We start from the raw sequence: 24,796 nt of genomic DNA, 5'->3' as shown, positions 1-24,796 counted from the left end.
GGACAGGGAGGCCTGGTGTGCTGCGATTCATGGGGTCGCAAAGAGTCGGACACGACTGAGCAACTGAACTGAACTGAATGAACTGTGATTGTGAGCACTGTGATAGTGTGCTTATTGGTCATTTGGATATCTTCTTTGGAGAAATGTCTATTCAAGCTCTTTGTCCACCTTCCTCTAGAGTTGTTTTTGGCCTCATCCAAAAACACTTCCATCTATATACAATTGTAAATGCTGGGGCTTTTCAGTTTAGTGATTATTTGGAATGTGAGAATCATGTTTATGTCTTAGGGTCCCTTGAATATAAGCTGTAGAAATTAAGAATATATGATCTAGTAGTTTTCAGGTGTCATAAAGCTGTATATGTGTGTGCTCAGTCACTAAATCATGTCCAACTCTTAGCACCCCATGAACTGTAGCCCACCAGGCTCCTCTGTCCATGGAATTTTTCAGACAAGAATACTAGAGTGGGTTGCCATTTTCTCCTCCAAGAGATCTTCCCAACCCAGGCATCAAACCCATGTCTCCTGTGTATAAGTAGCTTCAGTTCAGTCAGTCAATTCAGTCGCTCAGTCATGTCCGACTCTTTGCGACCCCATGAATTGCAGCACACCAGGCCTCCCTGTCCATCACCAACTCCCGGAGTTCACTCAGACTCACGTCCATCGAGTCAGTGATGCCATCCAGCCATCTCATCCTCTGTCGTCCCCTCTCCTCCTGCCCCCAATCCCTCCTAGCATCAGAGTCTTTTCCAATGAGTCAACTCTTCACATGAGGTGGCCAAAGTACTGGAGTTTCAGCTTCAGCATCATCCCCTCCAAAGAAATCCCAGGGTTGATCTCCTTCAGAATGGACTGGTTGGATCTCCTTGCAGTCCAAGGGACTCTCAAGAGTCTTCTCCAACACCACAGTTAAAAAGCATCAATTCTTCAGCGCTCAGCTTTCTTCACAGTCCAACTCTCACATCCATACATGACCCCTGGAAAAACCATAGCCTTGACTAGACGGACCTTTGTTGGCAAAGTAATGTCTCTGCTTTTCAATATGCTATCTAGGTTGTTCATAACTTTTCTTCCAAGGAGTAAACGTCTTTTAATTTCATGGCTGCAGTCACCATCTGCAGTGATTTTGGAGCCCAAAAAAATAAAGTCTCACACTGTTTATATTCTCTATTTACTACTGACCCAGTAAAATAAGCAAGTTAGCAGCAGCAGCAGCAGTAAAATAACAACCTGAGGAAAAGCAATATCGTGTTGTGGCCTACCATGTGGTTTTGAGTCCAGATTTTCTCCAAAAACCAGTTCTATATGACTGGCAAGTTGGCCAGCATCTCTGGGGTATTGGACCTGCAATAACTTCTAAGGTATTTTTCACCTCTAAACATCTGACACTAGCCATTTATCACACAAGACAAAGATAACCACACATTCTTTAAAATAATGGGATACAGAGGATGATTCTCAAATCAGCAGTCATAAAGCATTTTTTACATATTTCTCAGAAACCAAATATTAGAGTAACACAGATACCATATTCATTGGTCAAAGTCCTCCCCATTTATGCATGTCGATGTGTGAGCCATTGTTTATCTGCTGTGAGGGAGGTGTAGTAAATTTTGGTTCCCTTGCCCTGAGAGATTTTTCTTAAACATGGAAAACTTGAATCTAAATAAAAGTTAATTACAGAGTAAAAAGCAAAATCTGAACAACTCTGGTTAAAGAGAGTCTGGAGGCTTCAGAGAACTCCATGAAGCTTTACTTGAGTGACTTTTCTATGACTTCCAAAGCCTGTTTTTTTAAACTGATGCCTAGAGATGGAGCACAGCATCTCTACATGGTATATTCACAGGCCTTCATCACCTGCCTGAGCCCAAGAGCAAGAGAACAAATAAACTAAAGTCTTGGGAAGAAAAATGGGTAATATAACAAATAGGAATTTATTACCATTTTGCATAATTTGGAATATCATTTCTGCCAGTCACGCCTGTGCTAAGTATTTTACATCATTTAATTTCCACAATGAACACAGAGAAAGGTATTTTCTACTTCCTAAGTTGGGGTAACTGAGAGACAAGAGAGGTTAAGAAACTTGTCTAAGGTCACACAGCTACAGGTGATATTGGGCTTGGAAGCCAGCAGACTGGCAGCAAATCCCTGACTCTGAATATTTTTACCTTCTATAGCCTTGTTTGGAGTACATAGCCTGGCTAAGCCCACTCTGACACAGTCCCTGCATCATTCCTACAAGCCATTTTCCAAAATATGGATACTTCGCGTGCCGATGTGTTGGATGCAAAGATAGACAAATCAACCTCAGACTCAGAGGAAGCTCCACTGATGAAAGGGTGAGAAGGAAGGGGCGGGCCTCACACCACAAAGCATCTCAGGTTTAGAATCATGCATCACTCAGGCTGCCACAGAAAAACCCCAGTGAGGCTGAAAGATAGAGACATTCTTTGTATGGCTATAAGCCTGTGTCCCACGACCAGTTCAAGATCCTGGCATACACAGTGAATCAATACATTTTTACAAATTCTTAAAATACTTTGCAAATGGCACAGTGAAAGTGCACAACATTTTATGAACACTGCATGTATTATCTTGTTAAGCATAAGGCTTGAAAGAGTGCCACAATATTTATAGCCTTGTTTGGACACTTTCATTTTGTCACATGCCAGTGGCTTTAGAATATGGAAGTGGCCTGGGCTTCATGCCCTCTCCGTCCCCCAGGCTCTGACCCTTTGTGACTCTCATTGTGAGCAAGACTGTGCTGAGCAAGTCAAAGAAAAATCAGAGACAAGACCACGGTGTACATGGTTGGCATCACTCAGTGTCTCACAATCTGTTCCTTCTTTCGTCCATTAACAATGGGAAGCAGCTGCTCCCTGTGACTCGTTTTCTGTTCTGCACTGTTTAGTCCACACCCTAGGAGCAGAGACCACACCCATCAGAACGGAGTTTGCTAACAAAGAGGCAAAAATAACAAAAGGCTGGGCTTTCTGATTCTCAGACATCACCTAATTCTGAAACTGAATCTATTTGTAAGGTAACATTTAAACCATCCCTGGCCTCTCTCTAGCCACAATAATCAGGGGCATGTGGCCAGGGATGATTTTCCAATGACACTACGAAATACTGGGGGAAGCCCAGGTGGCTTAGTGGTAAAGAATCCACTTGCAATGCAGGAGATGCAGGTTTAATCCCTGGGTCAGGGAAATCCCCTGGAGGAGGGCATGCATGGCAACCCTCTGGTTTTCCAATGACCCTACCAAATATTACAAACAAAATTCTCACTGATCATGGAAACAACCACCATTTGCAAAATATATAGTTTCATGTTTCAAATGTAGTTATATTTCAATCAAAACGAGGCTCATACACTAAACAAAAAAATTATAAGGGTCCTAAGGCTGTAGAGGAGATACCAGGCTGACAATAATAACAGACCTGATCTTTATTTTAAAAGAATGAGATTTGGCTTTTGACTCAGAGTTTTGTACTTTTAATTCATTCTACCAATAGGATAGACAGAGTTAGAACAATACCATTGATTCTGAAAGTCAGTATCAATGTTCTATAAACCAGAACCTATGGTTTTCTAGAACCATGAGTTCTGCAAAACTTATGAGACTCTTTTGCACTGTAACAGTCATTGGTTCTCCTTGGTTGGTAAATTCCAGCCATGGCCTCCAGGATAGGACACATTGTTTTTGACAGGAAGAGTCTGAAGGAACTAATTCTTGGAGAAACCATCCCAGGTTGATTTTGGGTATAACCCAAAAGGAAACAAAGAGACTGGGTTAAATTTTAGACAGATTCAAGTAATGATTCTTTAGGGTCTGACTCACAGATAACAATCACTTTCCCTCCTAGTTTATGAACTAACTTCAAATTCCTAAGGACTGAGGTAGAAATGAACCTAAGATGAATGTTGCATATATTGTAAAACCAACCTAGCATTTGAACCTTGTAAGAAAAACTAAGGCAATGGGTCCTTGTCAACTAAAATCTAAAATGCTCAAAATTCCACAGCAAATAACCCAAGTACATAAACCATTTTTATCTATACATTACTCCACATTCCATAGAACATAATATCACCACAATGAACTTTGTCATGAGCTAGGTTAATCGCTTAAATTAGGATGTAAGTAATATGTGTACATGCATTCTAAGTGGCTTCAGTAGTGTCAGACTCTTTGTGACCCTATGGACTGCAGCTCGCCAGACTCCTCTGTCCACGGGATTCTGCAGGTGAGAATACCGGAGAGGGTTGCTGTGCCCTCCTCCGGGGGATCTTCCCAACCCAGGGATCAAACCTGCATCTTTTGTGTCCCTGCATTGGCAGGCAGTTCTTTAACACTAGTGCTACCTGGGAAGCCCTGTAAGTAATATATTCTATGATAAATCTCCATGACAGAGAGTGGATGATTTTTTTTCCATTCTCACACATTTGAAAAAACTACTTCCGCTGGTCATTTGTCAGAAGCAAATCAACAGATCCAATGGCCCTTTTTTGGGCAACGCCAGGCATGAACATGCAGCGTTGCTAAGAGAAGCAGGAAATGTGAGCAGCCACAAGCCATCACAATCGAGATAATCACCAGCAGTGAACAGACAGTGAGAGTTCATCTAAGGCCATGGATAGACGTGCCATAATACCTACGTTAACGACTGAGCGCTAAGGATAGTAAACAACAGGGATTCCAACCCAGACCTGACTGTAGAGCCTAAGGTCTTCCCATCATCCACACAATTGAAGGCAATCTACATATATGTACAGTGGAGACAGGACTGCTGTTACATTGCACAAGTCTTTGGAGTCTCTGTTAAATAGATGCATGACACTAGAATCCACAGTACTGCAGACTGCTCACAAATGACTACATGCAATCCCCCAACTTGGCAATTAAAATAGCCCATAGGCAGCGTGATTACTCCTCTGCAGAAGACACGTTCCAGTCAACATAACTGTGGTATGGTCAGAGGACGACATGGTTGGAATGACAACTAGAACGTGGCTCCAGGATCTTCTCTACAGTAGCCTGCCTAAAGAAGGCTCTCTTCACAGCAGCGCCTGTTTACAGGCCTCAAAAAAAGAAGACAACTTGGAAGAATTTGTGAACACATCTCCAGGAGCAAAGGTGTCTCATCTGGCCTCTTTGAGTGTCTGCTGCTGACTTCTTTACCTCAAGGGGAGACAGATGCAAGAGCTATGAGTCAGATGACACTGGAGACACTGGCACTGGTGCTCCAGCTCTTGCTACTCCAGTCCTAAGATCCCCACAAAATCTTCTGATTATCTTCTAACTTACCTGGGAGTCTTTCCTCCAAGGAGACGCGAACCTGCTGACCAACTAATATGAGTGCAGTATTCTACATGACAATTTTATTTATCGGTAAAAATGGCCCACTGCATGGCAGGCAAAATGCTGGGCACGTTTATATGCATTAATTCACATACCAAGGTGATGTACCAACATTGAAGACAATAATAATAATCATAATAATAAATTACATTGCTGACACTTAGAAGACTTTCCTGGAGTGATCAAGCTATAGATGGCAGAGCTAGGTATTGAATTCACATAGAACTCCATAGCTTGACAAGAAATGCCCGACATCTAGGGATAATCTGGAAGAGAAAGGGGTACTGATAGACTTCCTAAAAATATATTTTGGATTTATGAGCATCACTCTAAGGAAAAAGTCCAGAAATTTTAGCAGATTTTTGAAAGGATTCTTATCCCAGAAAACTCTAAAAACCATCAGCTGCTTTGAAGACATTATTTAATGGTCACAGATTCAGTCACAGGGAAATAGTTTACATCTATTTTAATTGCCAACAGAGTAATTTCAGGGCTAATTACAATGATAGTGAATCTGGCCTTCTGCTCAAATCTCATTATATTTAGGGCCTTTTTCTATTCTTATAATGTGATGTGAGTAAGGGTGGGCAGTATTAATAAATAAATATGCATTGCTAGAGTACACCTGTTCTTTACCTGGTGGTTTCCATCTCCCTACACAGCTCAGGGAACACCACACCACACCCAGGGCTGGCCTGGCCCATCTTAGGGTCATGGCAATTAGTCATGTGCAGAGAGGGCTGAAGACGGACTTAACATCTTCAATTTTGAACACTTGTTTCTTTTTTCATTAGATCTACCAAACAGCATGAAATTTTTTTAGGGGAGGATGCAAAAGATATTTGGGGGTCACTTTTGCAAGAAATAACCATTCTTTACATCACCTGGTAGAGAAATAGGCAATGAAAGAAAAGCACACTCTATTTTCTCATTTCTTTCCCTTGCCCAACATTTTAAGTAGTTACTTCAAATTCAGAAATCTAACCTAATTTTAGCAATGTATCACTACAAAATAAACTATAAAATCTCTGGCACCCATAAATAAATATGGCAGTTGGTGATAAAATTGATGTTTAATTATAGATCTTTCAAGCATGTTACAAAAAAAATACCACCCCAAGGTGCTTTGGTCTATTATACCTCAAAAAAATTAGAAAGAAAAAAGATGCTTTGTAAAGAAAAGTTCTTTTCCATTTCCATTTTCTTATCTTGCTACTGCTGCTGCTAAGTCGCTTCAGTCGTGTCCGACTCTGTGTGACCCCATAAGAATTTGTGTCTTTTTTTTTTTTGGTCACTCTTTCAAGGCCCAATTTTTAGCTTCCATACCCAAGACTCTAGCACAGAATATAATTCTAAGTTGGAAGTATATTATGGAAGCATTCATGCTATAAATATTTGCTAAAAATATAATGATTATTATAGTTTTTCCTTAAAAAATGACCACAGATGTTAACTAGACTTATTGCAGTGATCATTTCACAGTTTATACATATACTGAATCATTATGCTATAGACTTAAAACTAATATATTATTATATGTCAGTTATATTTCAAAAAAAAAATTACAGCAATTTGACATTGTTCCAACAACGAAGCTCATGATCAGGAGGTTCATCTCAATACAGAGGAAGTGAAAAAAATTACAAAAGATAGATTCAAGTTTTTCTGAGATATGGGCGTCGGTGTTCAATTTACCTCATATGAAAGAAAATGAACATAAAACTTTATATTTCACTTTAAAATCTTTCTGAACAACAACAACAACAACAACAAAGCCAGACCTTTCTGGATTGTCCTCCTGACAAATGACAGGAAGCAAATCTTCTCTGTCATTCAACATCCTCCACCAAATGCGTCCACTTTTTCTAAGGGAGTAGGTTTCTAGGAGATTTCAGTATGTGTGTGCCCCACACCCAATCCCACAGGCAGCCACACCAATCTGCTTTCAGGAACTGAAACACATCTTATTAGGATCCTTCTCACACCCCAGCTCCTCCTTCTTTCCCAATGCCTGAAATACACTCTTAACCAAACCAAGCCTATAACACCTTTTCAGAATCACCAATAAAATTTACACTTCCCCATGTACTTTGTCCTTTCCCGACTACATCTCTATTTTCAACATTCTTAAAAGAAATCCATACTTCAGGGTAGCATGCAACTTGCTTTATTTATACATTTTCCCTCCCTGTGGAATCAGAAGCATAATCATTTCTGTCTCTTCTCTCTTAATCATCTCCAATTCCGAGTACAGGACACAGTTGGTATTCAGTAAATATGTACCTAGAGCAAAATAATAATGCTGTGTTTCTTTCACACTTGACTTGATTGAAGCCCAAACTGCACTTACTCCTGTTCCTAAAACACACACATAAACTGATGGGCCAGCAGTGCAATGACTCCATATGCAGTGACGTGAACTCTGTTGGTACAGCTGCTGCGCCTTCATGGTACATGACAACCCCACCTGCGGGCTGCACTTAAGACAAGCCCAGATCCTGATCATCAGCAACATAAGAACATATGGATCAACGATTTAGAATAAGGCCAGCCTTGCTTCTGAATCTGACACATGCAGAAAATAATGTATACTGGGTTTGGGGAGACAAACAATTTTCCTGTAGCTCGATACAAACTGTGAGAGCCAGAAAGGATTTTTAAGATTCTTTCTCAGGCCCATGCTCACCTCATGTAACAGCTGAGAACTGTCTCCAAAGAGTTAGGTAATCTGGTAAATAAAGGTCATGGTTATTCAACGCTGGGTACAGGAACCAAAGTCCCTTATCTTCCAGTCCCAACAGTCCTTCGAAGCACCATGCTCTTCTGTCTTTCTAGTGATGTTTGCCTAATGCTTCTATGAAAAAAAGATGTGGTACGTATATACAATGGAATATTACTCAGCCATTAAAAATCATGAAATAATACCATTTGCAGCAACATGGATGGCCCTAGAGATTGCCATACTGAGTGAAGTTAAGTCAGAGAAGGAGAAATATTGTATGATATCCCTTATATGTGGAATCTAACAATAAATGATACAAATGAACTTACAAAACAGAAAGAGACTCACAGACTTAGAGAACTAACTTATGGTTTTGGGTGAAGGGGAGGGATAGTTAGGGAGTTTCAGATCAGATCAGATCAGTTGCTCAGTCGTGTCCGACTCTTTGCGACCCCATGAATTGCAGCACGCCAGGCCTGCCTGTCCATCACCAACTCCCGGAGTTCACTCAGACTCACGTCCATCGAGTCAGTGATGCCATCCAGCCATCTCATCCTCTGTCGTCCCCTCTCCTCGCCCCCAATCCCTCCCAGTATGAGAGTCTTTTCCAATGAGTCAACTCTTCACATGAGGTGGCCAAAGTACTGGAGTTTCAGCTTTAGCATCATTCCTTCCAAAGAAATCCCAGGGCTGATCTTTAGAATGGACTGGTTGGATCTCCTTGCAGTCCAAGGGACTCTCAAGAGTCTTCTCCAACACCACAGTTCAAAAGCATCAATTCTTCGGTGCTCAGCCTTCTTCACAGTCCAACTCTCACATCCATACATGACCCCTGGAAAAACCATAGCCTTGACTAGACGAACCTTTGTTGGCAAAGTAATGTCTCTGCTTTTGAATATGCTGTCTAGGTTGGTCATAACTTTCCTTCCAAGGAGTAAGCATCTTTTAATTTCATGGCTGCAGTCACCATCTGCAGTGATTTTGGAGCCAAAAAAAATAAAGTCTGACACTGTTTCCACTGTTTCCCCATCTATTTCCCATGAAGTGGTGGGACCAGATGCCATGATCTTCATTTTCTGAATGTTGAGTTTTAAGCCAACTTTTTCACTCTCCACTTTCACTTTCATCAAGAGGCTTTTGAGTTCCTCTTCACTTTCTGCCATAAGGGTGGTGTCATCTGCATATCTGAGGTTACTGATATCTCTCCCAGCAATCTTGATTCCAGCTTGTGTTTCTTCCAGTCCAGCATTTCTCATGATGTACTCTGCATATAAGTTAAATAAACAGGGTGACAATATACAGCCTTGACGTACTCCTTTTCCTGTTTGGAACCAGTCTATTGTTCCATGTCCAGTTCTAACTGTTGCTTCCTGACCTGCATACAAATTTCTCAAGAGGCAGATCAGGTGGTCTGGTATTCCCATCTCTTTCAGAATTTTCCACAGTTTATTGTGATCCACACAGTCAAAGGCTTTGGCATAGTCAATAAAGCAGAAATAGATGTTTTTCTGGAACTCTCTTGCTTTTTCTACAATCCAGTGGATGTTGGCAATTTGATCTCTGGTTCCTCTGCCTTTTCTAAAACCAGCTTGAACATCAGGAAGTTCATGGTTCACATATTGCTGATTGACAAATTTATGCTGCTATATTTAAAATGAATAACTAACAAGGACCTACGGTATAGCACATGGAACTCTAATCAAAGTTATGCAGCAGCTTGGATGGAAGGGGAGTTTGGGGGAGAGTGGATACATGTATATGTATGGCTGAGTCCCTTCTCTGTTCATTTGAAACTATCACAACATTGTTCATAGGCTATACTCCAATACAAAATAAAAAGTTAAAGAAAATAAGCTTTCATTTTCAAAACATTCATTAAAGTAATGAAGAAAGGTAACAGCAGATGGTTTCTTAGAGATACACAAGGACACTAGCCCATTCAGAGACAAAATATTAATACATACACACACATCCCTTGCAACACACTTGCAACTTCAGTAACATTGTTTCTTGTCTGCTAAGAAGGCAAGTCACCTCCAAAACCATGCAGTTAAGTGAAGTGAGGTTCCTCCTGACTCTGGACAAGCCTCAAGCTACTTTTGACCCATTTCCTTAAACACTTAAGGAAGATATTTTTTTCAACTCTAAAATAAAAAGTTCATCCATTTTCATTTTCTGGAAAGTCCCTACATGAGAAACGTCATTCTGATAATACTGGATACATTCTGATAATACTGGATAAAGAATTTCTTAGCAGGGGTGACTAGAGGGCAGAGTTAGAGATGGGACAATCAATAAGAAACCAGTTTGTTGTGGCAGACCTTCAGCAAGCCCTCCTCCAGGACTTCAATTTCCTAATACTACCTTTCTGTGTTGTCTCCTTATTAACCCTTTCCCACTCACATATATACCAGATATGCAGTCTTCCTGAAAAGCTAATGGCAGGGTCACCTGCTTTTCCAGCCTCAGCCCCACACCTGTCTCTCCCATGAGCCCCTCCCCTGTCCTCCTCCACAGAATTCCTGCAGCAATTATGTAATCTGAATGACATACTTCAGAGCTTAATTATATATTCCCATACTCATTTCGGAGAAGGCAATGGCAACCCACTCCAGTACTTTTGCCTGGCAAATCCCATGGACAGAGGGGCCTGGTAGGCTGCAGTCCATGGGGTCGCTGGGAGTCGGACACGGCTGAGCGACTTCACTTTCACTTTTCACTTTCATGGATCGGAGAAGGACATGGCAACCCACTCCAGTGTTCTTGCCTGGAGAATCCCAGGGACAGGGGAGCCTGGTGGGCTGCCGTCTCTGGGGTCGCACAGAGTCAGACATGACTGAAGCGACTTAGCAGCAGCAGCAGCAGCAGCATACTCATCTAGGTTTGCTATGCACGCAAGAAATTTCTTCCCAACACCACAAGTTTCTTGGAATCAAGAAACAGATACTGGCGGGGTTTTCTTTTCTAATAACCTCCCCAGTTAAGAACACAAGGATTAACAGACGAAGAAGGAAAAAAAAAACTCTGAAAAGTGATTCATGTATTCTTTTCTCATTTATCATTTCCTCTTGACAGAGTAATCAACTTAGCGTCTATCAACAATACCTATCAGTAGTTAAATTTTGTCTTACAGTCAATATGTTCCTAATTAGATTCTCTCCTGAAGTCTCTCGGATAGGCAGACAGGCCTTTGGTTCTGTTTCAAATCATTCAAGGAGAAAAAAGATCCTAGGAACAGGGAGGAGAACGTCCAAGCAATTTTCAATATGACTTTGAAGTTGAATGAAACATTAACAACTTGGGACCCTATTCATATTTCATAGTGATGCTTATTTGATCTTGCTTAATGTGAATTTTTTTGTGGTCAGGAACAACTTTGTTCAGAAGGCTATCATTATGCTAAACTCAGCGCCCTGCCTGGTAATGACCACTTAAACGTTTATTAAGGACCATCTTTTTTCTTCCTGCTGCAGCCTACTCAGCACTCATTAAAAGTCTGTCCCCAGGGCCTTTCTACCTTGACAATCATGTGGACAGTTGTGAACAAAATTTAAGAGATGGTACAACCATCAAATTTTGTGAAAGTTTGGGTTCAATCTGAGAGACAGACCTGCTTTGTTATACAGTCAAGCCTCCCTCTTTCCCTTTAGTTTTGGCAAAGATTGTCAACACAGGCTAGATTTTCTGAATTCTTAAGGTATCCAAACCTTGAGGCCAAACACACTTATAAAGGTAGGACTCATACTCAGGGCACTTAGAATCGAGAACTTGTCTTCTTACAAAGAAACTGAGGGCAAGTACTTATTTGAGACACATACACTGAGTTTTTGTTTGTTTGTTTTTTATTTACTTATTTTTGGTGGTGTCGAGTCTTAGTTGTGGTACATGGGCTTCTCTCTGGTTGTGGAGTGCCATCTCAGTAGCTGTGGCATGCAGGCTTAGTTCCCTGACCAGGAATCGAACCTTCGTCCCTTGCATTGAAAGGCAGAGTCTTAACCACTGGACCACCAGGGAAGTCCTACACTGAGTTTAGAACCACATTTTTAATATGATATCATTGTACAGTGACTCTTACCTTCAAGGGTTCCCAGATGGTGCTAGTGGTAAAGAACCTGCCTGCCAATGCAGGAGACATAACAGACGCAAGTCCAATCCCTGGATCAGGAAGATCCCCTGGAGAAGGGTATGGCAACCCACTCCAGTAGCCAGTATTCTTGCCTGGAGAATCCCACAGACAGAGGGCCAGGGCAGGCTACTGTCCATAGGGGTGCAAAGAGTCGGACATGACTGAAGTGACTGAGCACGCGCACACGCACAGCCCTTACCTTCTCCCACCTCCCCAGTCTCTGCAATCTATTTTTAAGTGTTTCCTTAGCTTTTTCCTATTTCTTTTAAAAATATCCTGGTTACCACTGATGGAATGTGTGCCAGGATTGGACTGGCTCACTCAATCTTCAGGGAAATTTAGGAAGTGGGCCCAGTTACAACAGCAAAGAGCACAGCAACCCAGATTACGAAGCCTGCACACACGGGCCCAAGGCTGGGTGCCTCAGCACATTCTCCTCCAACCACATCACACCCATGTCCCATACCTGCCTTCAGAACTGAATGCAGACAGCCTTCCTGAAACGCTGTATGCATGTCACCCCCACAGGAACGTGTAGCTCAACATGTATATAAGCCCAAGGAAGTTCTGACACTTGAACGTTTATCTATTTCAGGCCTAAAGCAGCTTCACCTGCATAAGGAAAAGTTGCTGCCCTGATATTTAAGGAAGCCAAGGGAAGCTGTGAATGGGCAGCAGACACTAAAACTGGGGGCTGAACTATCCCCTGATCATCTGAATCTGGTTCCAGCCTTGACTAATCCTTCCTGACTCTTTCAGAGACAAGACTTCTCAATCTTGCTAGAACGTTCCACCAAGGCCAACCCGAGACCATCAGACAAACATATCTGTGCTTTAATGCTTCCGTCTGCTGAAGTGACTGGAAATATTTTATCTTATTACCAGAAGCTTTCAGAGTCATTTCAGTGAGAAAGCTGGATCACTTTTTTTCCCCTCAGCTATTCTCAATGCTCCTTCAAATGCAAGGTAAAAAGAGGGCTCCTGGAAGCCTGGCCAAGAGCCCAACTTAAAGAGAAAAGAACAAAGTGTCTGGGTGTGTGCACGCATGTGTGTGTACATGTATGTGTGTGTATATGCATCTGTGTCCATGTGTGTGTATTTTAAGGAAACTTATTCTGCTTCCATCCCAATTCCAGACACACCCAAGCTTAAGAAGTTATAAAACACAGGGAAAAATAGAGTTTTGCTGAAGAAGTAATATAAATGGAAATATTTTTGAAGTCACATTTCATATAATTTAAAAGGTATTACATTCAAATATAAAAAAACTAAAGGATCTAACAGAACACAATAAAAAGGGAATCTTTTTCAACACCAGATGCTAAAAGTTCTTCCCCAAAACAATCAGTGTCTCTAGCATACTCTTCTGGAAGTTTGCTATTTGTATGTAGGCATATGTGTGTCCTGATTTCACACAAATGGGGAAATAATGTACAGGATCTAAGCTGACAAGTGACACTACACCTAACAATCAGGCAGAACTGGGAGGGGCTAGAGAAGACATGGCATCCTGCGCCCAGGGCTCCACGGGCATGCAAACGTGACATCAGTAGTAGAAGCACTAACCTGAGGATTTAATCTACAGCAGATGCGGGGGCACAGATATGGCTCTGAACTCTCCATCCAGCCGGAACGTGTACAGGAAGTGACCAAGCGCAGTGTGAGGCAGCTGGACGAACGGCCCCACCACCTCAGGACAAGAAGGGACAGGGTGGCAGGATGTGACGGAGCCACCAAAACCAACACTGCTAGGGTCCCTGCGCCACCTGCCTGGGAAACACCTACAACTTTCACGAAGTAAAAATGAGATGATGACGAACAAATGCTTTGGGAGTATAACTCTCTTCTGTGTGCTTGATATAAAATATATATTAAAAAAGCTTACAGAACTCCCCTCACCCACCACCCTACCCAGAAAGTGGCCTCCAGGAGAGTTTCCGGGTTATTCAATAGAACTTCTGTGGCCCAGATCCAGGGCTGGTTTCTGTGGACACTGGGGCCATAGGTTCACAAAGGCACCATCCTTGATTTAATGCTCTGCAGACATCATCTTGAAATTTCCAATAAATTCTGAACAAGGGCTCCCACATTTTCATTTTTCACTGAGTGCCACAAATTACGGGCTTCCCAAGTGGCGCCAGTGGTAAAGAACCTGCCTGCCAAAGCAGGAGACATGAGATGCAGGGTTGATCCCTGGGTCAGGAAGATCCCTTGGCGAAGAGCATGGCAACCCACTCCAGTATTCTGGCATGGAGAATCCCCAAGGACAGAGGAATCTGGTGGGCTACAGACCAAAGGGCCACAAAGAGTCAGACAAGAATGAGTGAATTGGCACGCACACACACACCAAAAATTACATAGCTAGTCCTGCCTGAAACATTGCTTGTCGTAGGGCAGGTGTTCAATATATTTGTCAAATATACACATGAATGAACTTTCTTGGTGGTCCAGTAATTAAGACTCTGTGCTTCCAAGGCAGAGTACACGAGTTCAATCCCTGGTTGGGGAAGTTCTGCACGTCTTGCAGTGCAGTCCCAAAAAGGGAAACTACACACATGAGTGAATTAATGGAACCTGAGGTAGGACATGAGTCTACAGATCAAACCACAGCCTCCAGGCCAATTCTGGCTCTCCCACCTGCTTTGGTAAATAAAGCTTTATTAAAACACAATCAAAGCCATTTGCCTCTTGTCCATGGCTGCTTTCACTCTGCAACAGAAGGGCTGGGTAATAGGGACAGAGACTATATAGGGCCCAGAAAGCCTGAAATACTTACAGTCTGGCCCTTTACAGAAAAGATGTTTCAGACATCTGCCTTAGAACACTGTCTCAAATTTCTCTTCCCAAATAACTGTAATAGCAGAAAAGGCAGGTAGGTGTGTGAGACCTGGAGGGTTAGCCTTAAGCAACTGAAGCTTCAATACTCTGGCCACCTGATGCAAAGAGCTGACTCATCATTGGAAAAGATCCTGATTCAGGGAAAGACTAAGGAGAGGAGGAGAAGGGGGAAGCAGAGAATGAAATCCTTAGATAACACCATCAACTCAGCAGACATGAGTTTGAGCAAACTCCAGGAGATAGTGAACGACAGGGTAGCCTAGCAAGCTGCAGTTCATGAGGTTGTAAGGAGTCAGACATGACTTAGTGACTGAACAACAACAAACTAGTCAGAAACAAGCTATTTCTTAGGGTTTTATTTTTAAAGTTTATGTGAATTTTGTATCTTGGACCCAAATACATTGATGTTTTAATGCAAAAAAAAAAAATCTTTTAATCTACAATGAGCTGGATGGATTGTTTTTATCTCTAGAAGTCCCCCCCTTGACAAGGGTGGTTATACAAAGGGCAGACGCACCACAGTTTGCAGACCACATGTGACTTTAGTTCCTCAATAGGCCCTGCATGGAAGGAAGACTCCTGGAGCATCTCACTGCCCGCTGAACCTTGCCACACACCCACCATTCTTAACAGCCCAGAAGCCCTGCTAGAGAAGATACAAGGACATAAAACACAGAATCCCACACGCCTGTGTTCTCGACTGAATATAATACAGGTCTATACTCTATCACACTGAGGGACTCATGAGTGGTCATATTCTTTTTCCCCAGGCAGTTTTCAAAAACCATTTAGAGAGAGCTAGAACCCAGTTCTTCCTGTTGGGAAGTTTTCAGACTTTGGACTTTGTGGGAGATTTTTTGAAGGCCAGCTTCCTCATAATGGTCAGCCGCATTTCATTTCTAATCGAAACAATTTTCAGTACCCCCTTTCCACTGTTAAAATTCTTAAGTTATTCCATGTTAGCAAGAAGTTCATTTTCTCTAGCTACTCAGAATGCTGGCAAGACAGCTCAGTACACTTCAGAGAGGATTTTAGGGGCGTCTGCCTCTGATCTCTGTGTGCATTCTTTAACATCACAGGATTTGGGGGACTTCACACCATGGAAAGGGAATTTCTCCTGGGGAAAGAATTCCATCAGAGTAAAACTAGATACACCAGAAAGGGAGACTGTCAGAGACGCAAAGATAGACTCCAGGAAAGAAGGAACCTCAGGGAAGCCTCAGCTCACTGGGAGAATCTCTGCGTAGTAACAAGAAAATAAAATTGAAGGAACGATTTATAGAGATGTCAAGGAATGCTAATCTTTGAGGACTCAGGAGGCTTCTTTTTTTTTTTTATTTTTTTTATTTCCATGTAGGATCTTAGTTACCCAACCAGATATTGAACCTATTTCCCCAGCACAGGGAGCACAGGGTTATAACCACTGGACCGCCAGGGAAGTTTCCACAGGAGGTTTCTTTACTTGTGTTAGGGGTTATTTTATCCTTATGTCTTAATCTGTAATAAAATAATTCATGGAACCTGAAAGGACAGATGTTAAAAGCAGCTGTGTATTTGCGGCAAATACACAATCAGCTGACCATTTCCTTCCCTCTGTTTTTAATAAAATACCACACAAAAATTGTAAGCTGTTGACAGTATTTGTCACAAAACCAGTCATGGGAATTCAGAAGTAACAATCCCAGTGAGGGGTAAATACAAGTCTCATTGGTGTTGCTGGGAGACACATGAGAAGGGCCTATTGTAGATGAACCCTCTTGGGAGAACAGAACATCACAGAGTGTCTATTCCCAAGCCCTCTACCCACAGTAGGTACTTGCCAGCAGTCAGATCACACTCAGAGGAGTGTAGTCATTACTGTTAAGAGGCTTCCTCACCTTCAAATTGGAATTTTCTTTAGATGTAAAAAGCTTTTTTTTTTTGCCTTTTTTTTGTATGGACCTAGCAGAAGCAGAAGATATTAAGAAAAGGTGGCAAGAATCCACAGAAGAACTACACAAAAAAGATCTTCATACCCAGATAACCACAATGGTGTGATCACTCACCTAGAGCCAGACATTCTAGAATGCGAAGTCAAGTGGGCCTTAGGAAGCATCACTACAAACAAAGCTACTGGAGGTGATGGAATTCCAGTTAAGCTATTACAAATCCTAAAAGATGATGCTGTGAAAGTGCTGCACTCAATATGCTAGCAAATTTGGAAAACTCAGCAGTGGCCACAGGACTGGAAAAGGTCAATTTTCACTCCAATCCTAAAGAAAGGCAACACCAAAGAATGCGCAAATACCGCACAATTGCACTCATCTCACATGCTGGCAAAGTAATGCTCAAAATTCTCCAAGCCAGGCTTCAAAAGTATATGAACCCTGAACTTCCAGATATTCAAGCTGGATTTAGAAAAGGCAGCGGAACCAGAGATCAAATTGCCAACATCTGCTGGATCATAGAAAAAGCAAGAGAATATCAGAAAAACATCTACCTCTGCTTTATTGACTACGCCAAAACCTTTGACTGTGTGGATCACAACAAACTGTGGAAAATTCTTCAAGAGATGGGAATACAAGACCACCTGACCTGCCTCCTGAGAAATCTGTATGCAGGTCAAGAAGCAACAGTTAGAACCCGACATGGAACAATAGACTGGTTCCAAATCCGGAAAGGAGTACATCAAGGCTGTATATTGTCACCCTGTTTATTTAACTTATATTCAGAGTACATCTTGAGAAATGCCGGGCTGGAGGAAGCACAGGCTAGAATCAAGATTGCTGGGAGAAATATCAATAACCTCAGATATGCAGATGACACCACTCTTACGGCAGAAAGTGAAGAAAAACTAAAGAGCCTCTTGATGCAAGTGAAAGAGGAAAGTGAAAAAGTTGGTTTATAACTCAAACATTATAACATTCAAAAAACAAAGATCATGGCATCTGGTCCCATCACTTCAGGGCAAACAGATGGGGAAACAATGGAAACAGTGAGAGACTTTATTTTCTTGGGCTCCAAAATCACTGCAGATGGTGACTGCAGCCATGAAATTAGAAGGTGCTTGCTCCTTGGAAGAAAAGGTATGACAAACCTAGCGAGTATATTAAAATGCAGAGACATTACTTTGCTGACAAAGGTCCGTCTAGTCAAAGCTATGGTTTTTCCAGTAGTCATGTATGGATGTGAGAGTTGGACTATAAAGAAAGCTGAGCACTGAAGAATGCTTTTGAACTGTGGTGTTGGAGAAGACTCTTGAGAGTCCCTTGGACTGCAAGGAGATCCAACCAGTCAATCCTAAAGGAAATCAGTCCTGAATATTCACTGGAAGGACTGATGCTGAAGCTGAAACTCCAATACTTTGGCCACCTGATGCAAAGACCTGACTCCTTGGAAAAGACCCTGATGCTGGGAAAGACTGAAGGCAGGAGGAGAAGGGGATGACAGAGGATGAGATGGTTGTATGGCATCACCAACTCGATAGACATGAGTTTGAGCAAGCTCTGGGAGTTGGTGATGGACAGGGAAGCCTGGCGTGCTGCAGTCTACAAGGTCACAAAGAGTAGGATACGACTGAGCAACTGAACTAAACTGATAGTTGCTTTACAGTGTTGTAAAGCTATGGCTTCCGTCATCGGTCAGTTGGTAAAGAATCCACCTGCAATGCAGGAGACCTCAGTTCAATTCCTGGGTTGGGAAGATCCCCTGGAGAAGGGACAGGCTACCCATCCAGTATTCTTGGGCTTCCCTTGTGGCTCAGCTGGTAAAGAATCTGCCTGCAATGCAGGAGACCTGGGTTCAATCCCTAGGTTGGGAAGATCTCCTGGAGAAGGGAAAGGCTACCCAGTCCAGTATTCTGGCCTGGAGAATTCCATGGAATGTATATGCCGTTGGTCCATGCCAAAGGAATGAAATGATGTAATTTCATTCCTTTTAGTGGCTGAGAAATATTCCATTGTAGATATGTACCACCAACCAAAACAACAATACATGCTAGTTACAATTTATTTAAACCTGAGACAATAAAAATGATACATCGGGTAGGGAGGGGGACTCACAGCAGGGTCTCCAGGTTCAGAGTTAGATATCTCCACCCTTACTCTTGGCAACTCCTTTTCACTGTTCCCATTTCTCTGTAATACAACGAGATTATGATGCACATGGAAGCTTGGAATTACCCTATTTAGGAAAAGGAAGGACTTATGCTGATTCAAACATGAATTCTGATAAAGGAATAACTTTACAGTTCAGTTTGGGAAGGTATCTCTCTCAAGTCAAAGAACAAAATCACATAAAAAAATCCTTGACTTTTTTTTAACATAAGTCTATTTTACTTTAGATAATAACATATATTATGAGAATTGGAATTGCAACACAAGAAGGTGCTTACTGATGTTTCAAAAAGGGTCACCACGAGATTCTTTCAATGGGTAATTTCCCAATTTTGTTCACAATGTGATGTTAAAAGTCACCTCAACTTTTCAGAAGCATGATGACTACATAAAACAAAGTCCACATGCATTTTTATTAAGGGTGTTCCCAAAGCCTTTCAAACTTCACCCTGTAAATCCTCACTGATATCTGCTTGGTGATGGTGGTGGTCTAAGTCATGTCCAACTCTTTGTGACCCCATGGACGATAGCCCATCAGGCTCCTCTGTCCAAGGGAAAACAAATACATAAAGGAGCAAAGTTTTAAAATCCTCCTTCTTCCGTCAACACTGGCAACCATGCAATAGTAAATTCTCCCCAGTTAAGTGTTTAAGTGCACTGGGCTCACAGCCAGTGGGGATCTCTGAAAACACAATAACCCTAGCTGTATTTCCCAAGATAGAGATTTCTAAAACAAAGGCAGGGTGCAAAAGTACAAAGTTGATGCAAACAGAACTACCCACCTATAAGCACTGCCCCTAGATGCAAAGTGTATGAAACTTCTGCCCTTGAAATCTAGATCACTGGCCCAGTGGAACCAAGGACCATTTTCTGTGTGTAGGTACCAGCGGGATGATGTTGGCATCTTCCAGTTTCCTAGCAGCAAGAGTCAGGAACGAAGCAGAAGAAAAACAAAGCAATCCTCACTAAAAAGCCTAGAGATGCTGGGCAAAGGGGAGGGCCACTTATGCTTCTCTGCCACATGACAGTAATAAAAGATAGAAGTGACAGTCACTGAGCACTTACAATGGGCAAAGCTGGTCTACCAGCTTTCACTTGCATTCATGCACAGAACCTGCCTGGGACTCTTTTCACTCTTAAAAACTCAGCCCCAAATAATAAAAATAAGGTATTAATTAAATGAAACAACAAAGCAAAACATGTATATATATATATTTTTTAAAATTCAGCCCCAAAGACTTTTTGTTTAAGTTGTATTGATGTTTACTGTATTGTGAATTTAAGTACAGAAAAAATTTAGATACTTATTAATTCACTTAAAAACTATAATCAACCTGTTACACATTAACAGAAACTCTTATATGAACAGTAACAATATTTTCCAAAGGAAAAAAAAAGGGGAGATTGGCATTGTTTTACATTTTGGCAAATTTCCTTAAAGTCTGGCTCAATAGAAGACAGCTGGACTGGTCTACTGCTTTTGCATTCACTCTGCTGCACTCTCCCAGGTCAGGTTAACCTTGAGAAAACATCATGTATACTAATGTAGGAATGAACGTGTAAAAGGTAAATAATACCTTTGTGTTATTATGAAAAGAGTTTTGGCCTTCTGGACTCTAAAAAACCTTGGGGACTCCTAAGTGTACCCAGACCAAACTTTGAGAACCACTGCCTTATGAGTTAGAATCAGTTATTATCTCTACTTTATAAATGAGCAAACTGGCATAGAGAGGTCAAGGCATGATCCAAGGCCATGTTGCTGGGACAGGCCAGAGCAGGTAAAATGCAAAGAGCATAATACTTTCATTTGGTTGCTTGTTGCAAGAACTGAGATCATGAAGGTAGAAGGTAGAGTTGGTTATCACAAGTACTCAAAAACATCAATATCTCCCATTGGGCAAGGTCTGATGAAAAACTAGGGAAACTGCACATTTTTGATCAACTCATCATTGACACCAGCAAGAAAAAATAAAACTCCACTGTAAGTGTTGTCCAGAACTTGTACCAGCTTTCTGGATGGAAGATTTTTGCAGATCACAAACTCCAGGGCCTCATTCCATTCTTCATGAGGCAAACGATGCAGTGTGCTGCACATACGTCACTGTGTTCCTTGGGAAACCTGAGCAAGCCAGGAGAGTTGCTCCATTATTTACAGGTTCCTTTTTGCACCATGCTGTATTTACAAGGAACCCTCAACAAACAACAATAGCACCTCCAGTCTATGCAGCCAAACCTAGAAACCACCATCTGTGATCTTCTGGACCAGGAGCTCAGCACTCCGCTGCCCTCCTTGTCCATCAACTTTTGTAACCCTCGGGGCCTTCCTGCTCCACCTGCAGCGGGTACTCAAGTGCAGAGTGTGGTCACTTTTGTTCCTCCTTTGATTTGGGAAGTGAGCTCACCTGGGGAAGTGGAACTCAGTGCTGTTCAGGCCACTGCATACTCAAAAAAAAAAAAAAAAAACTACCCTGACAGAAGGCAAGATCAAGAGGTGCTTGAAGCTATTGCTTCCATCAACTGCAACCAGGTCTCTCACCTGGATCACTGGTCCCCTTCCACTCGGTTGGAATAAAATCCAAACTCCTTAACTGGGCTTATGAGGATGTCTTATCTGGTACCTGACTACCTGTCCCACTAGAAGCAAGGGTTCCTCCTCTCTGGCCTTTGCTCTCTCTGCTCCCACTACCTGCAATGCCCCCCTAGGACTTCCAACAGCTCAGATGTCACCTCCTCAAGGAGGCCTTCGCTTCCTGCCCCTCTTTTATAGCTGCCTCTCCATCCCTGCATCCGGTTGTACTTGAGACTTCACAGCACTTACTCTCGGAAGTTATCTCGATTTTACTGGTCTATTACTCATCTCCCTCCTTCCACATCCTCCTCCTAGAAGATAAGCCGCCAACAGCCAGGGCTCCACCGGGTCCCCACGACGTCTCCGCCGCCTGGCACCGCGCCTGGCACAGACTAAGCGCTCAGCAAAAACGGTCGAATGAATGAAGCAGCGGCGCCCCGTGGCCGCGAGGGACCCGAGCTGGAGTCCCTGGTGTCCCGGGCCAGGGTCGGGATGGCGGGGTGGGGGACCGCGCGGCGCGACCGGGCTGCTCCCTTAGCCCGGCCCGGCGCGGCAGGTGCTTGGGGAGGGCGCCCGCACACACCCGCTGGGGTCCGCGCCGCCGCCCAGCTCTCCCGCACTCACCATGGTGGCCGGGCCGCCGCCGTCCCCGGCCGGCGAGGGACGAGCGCGGGGGACGCGAGGGCGAGACGCGAGCGCTGGAGCCGGCACGGCTGACAGGTGAGGCGCCCACATCAGACCATGGCTGCTTCCCACAATGCCCTCGAAGCGAAAGTTTGCAGACTCCGCCCCCCGCCGCAGCTCTCCCTCCCCTCCCGCTCCTCCTGCTCCCTCCCTACCGCACTTCCTCCCCCAACCCGCCGCACCTCCCTCCTTCCCCTCCTCCTCTCCCTCCTCCGGCTCTTCCCCTTTCCTCATCACTTCTCACCCTCCTTTCTCCTCCCCTCTCCTCCCAGTTTCCCGACTCCCTTCTTTCTCCTCTCTCCTCCCGCCCCACCTCGCCTCCGATGGCCCCGCCCCGCCTCCGATGGCCCCGCCCCGCCTCAGCTGGCTCCGCCCCGCTCCGCGCCGCGCGGGCGGCCCTAGGTGCGAATACACCTGCGCGCAGACCTCGGCATCCGGCCCGACCTGCGGTGCGCGGAGCACCAAGGGCTCTGCGGGTTCCGCACTGAGGAACCCTGCGCGGGGAGCGCGAAAGAAACTACTCTTCTGATTCACCCGCGCCGTGAATGTGATTTCATTCATTCCGCAAACGTTGATCAGACCTGGCTAAGAGATTTCCCCAGACACTTGCGGCGGGAAGTGTCACTGGTTGTCTTCTCCTGAACCACGTAAGGGAGGAAGCATTTGGTAGAGCCGGAACCAGAAGCGATCTCTTGCCACCGAGTTGTTTTTTTTCTTCGTATGTGTGTGTATGTGTGTGTACAATCCAAGAACATAGGTCATTTTAAGCAGACCCGATTTTAAGAACTTTCTCCTAAGACTCCGGCGTGGACTTCCTAATCTTTCTTCTTCTCCCCTTGGTTTTTCTTAAGCCTGGAGTTGCCACCTGGGGCGTTAGAAGTCTCCAAACCCTAAGTTGTACGTCGTGTTTTTGAGTGCATTTTTATGTTCTTTTGGTTGAGTCGGTTGGTTTTACCAAATACCTAAAGAGATCTGTGACCCTGAAAAAGGTTAAGAACCTTTGCCTGAGTGGTTTCTGGAAATCAAAACTGGTAAAAATCCTCAGATCTGCCTTGTACGGTGTGATCCAGCCCAGGTGACCTGGAGATATAAGCTCCATATCCCTCATGCGCTTGCTCCTTGGAAGAAAAGCTATGACAAACCTTGACATCGTATTAAAAAGCAGAGACATTGCTTTGCCAACAAAGGTCCCACAGTCAAACCTATGATTTTTCCAGCAGTCATATAGGGATATGAAAGTTGGACCTTAAAGAAGGCTGAGCACTAAAGAATTGATGCTTTCAAACTGTGGTGCTGGAGAAGACTCTTGGGAATCTCTTGGACAGCAAGGAGATCAAACAGTTTACCCTAAAGGAAATCAACTCTGTATATTCATGAAGAACTCATGCTGAAGCTCCAATGCTTTAGCTATCTGGTGTGAAGAGCCAAGTCATTGGAAAAGACTCTGATGCTGGGAAAGATTCGGGGCAGGAAGAGAAGGGGCAACAGAGGATGAGATGGTTGGATGGCATCACTGTCTTAGTGGATATGAGTTTGAGCAAACTCCAGGAGGTAGTGAAGGACAGGAAAGCTGGGTGTGCTTCAGTTCATGGGTTTGCAAAGAGTCAGACGTGGCTTAGCAACTGAAAAACAGCAAGCCACGTCCATGCATTGTTGAAGCCACATTAATCAGAGCCCTACACAAGGAGACTAGGGGATCCAGCTGGGAACCAGCAAGATACTTTCTTCGGAAGCTTATAATCTCTTTTGGCTCAACAAATAATAAACAAGTAAATAAATCATTACAAAGTAATGAATACTAAGTAGGTGAGAACATTACCAAGAAGATGAGTACAGGTTGCTGGACAGGAACAGGGGAAGCTACAGTTATTTAGCTGGGGCACCTGGGAAGGCTTCCCCCAGGGAGGTGACATGAGATGTGGAGGTGAGATGTCAGTGCACTGAAGAAAAGAAGGGGAAAAAAAAGGATTGTCCTTCTCAAAGATCTCAAAGAAAACCTCTGTGGCTGGAGTTAAGTGAGAGGAGGTCAAAAGGTGGGCAAGAGGCAATGGGTCTTTCCTACCTTAAGGCAACTCGTTTACTAAAACCCCCAAGATTACAGTTTCAAACCTGGAAATTCTCAACAAGCTCACTGCCTCCTTGTCCTGATGGCTTCCACCCCGGGTGTGGTGGCATCTGCCCAGAGTACTCTGCTGCTAAGTCGCTTCAGTCGTGTTCGACTCTGTGTGACCCCATAGACAGTAGCCCACCAGGTTCTCCCGTCCCTGGGATTTTCCAGGCAAGAACACTGGAGTGGGTTGCCATTTCCTTCTCCAATTCATGAAAGTGAAAAGTGAAAGTGAAGTCGCTCAGTCATGTCCAGCGCTTAGTGACCCCATGGACTGCAGCCTACGAGGCT

General features: G+C 43.4%; 1 protein-coding gene across 1 annotated transcript in view; it reads right to left on the bottom strand.

Annotated features, from left to right (window-relative positions):
- The window catches only part of AP1S3 (adaptor related protein complex 1 subunit sigma 3), a 67,716-nt gene extending 45,211 nt beyond the window's left edge, over positions 1 to 22,505 (bottom strand). The window contains exon 1 of the mRNA XM_070385922.1: positions 22,339 to 22,505. Within this exon, the coding sequence (XP_070242023.1) occupies positions 22,339 to 22,449 (111 nt within the window). The 5' untranslated portion in view covers positions 22,450 to 22,505. The remainder of the gene's footprint in view (positions 1 to 22,338) is intronic.
- Positions 22,506 to 24,796: the final 2,291 nt, after the last annotated feature.

The sequence above is a fragment of the Bos mutus genome, chromosome 2 (genome assembly GCF_027580195.1).
Source record: "Bos mutus isolate GX-2022 chromosome 2, NWIPB_WYAK_1.1, whole genome shotgun sequence".
Taxonomy (NCBI): Eukaryota; Metazoa; Chordata; class Mammalia; order Artiodactyla; family Bovidae; genus Bos; species Bos mutus.
The sequence above is the reverse complement of the archived record's forward strand: the minus strand, read 5'-3'. Positions and strand labels throughout refer to the sequence as shown.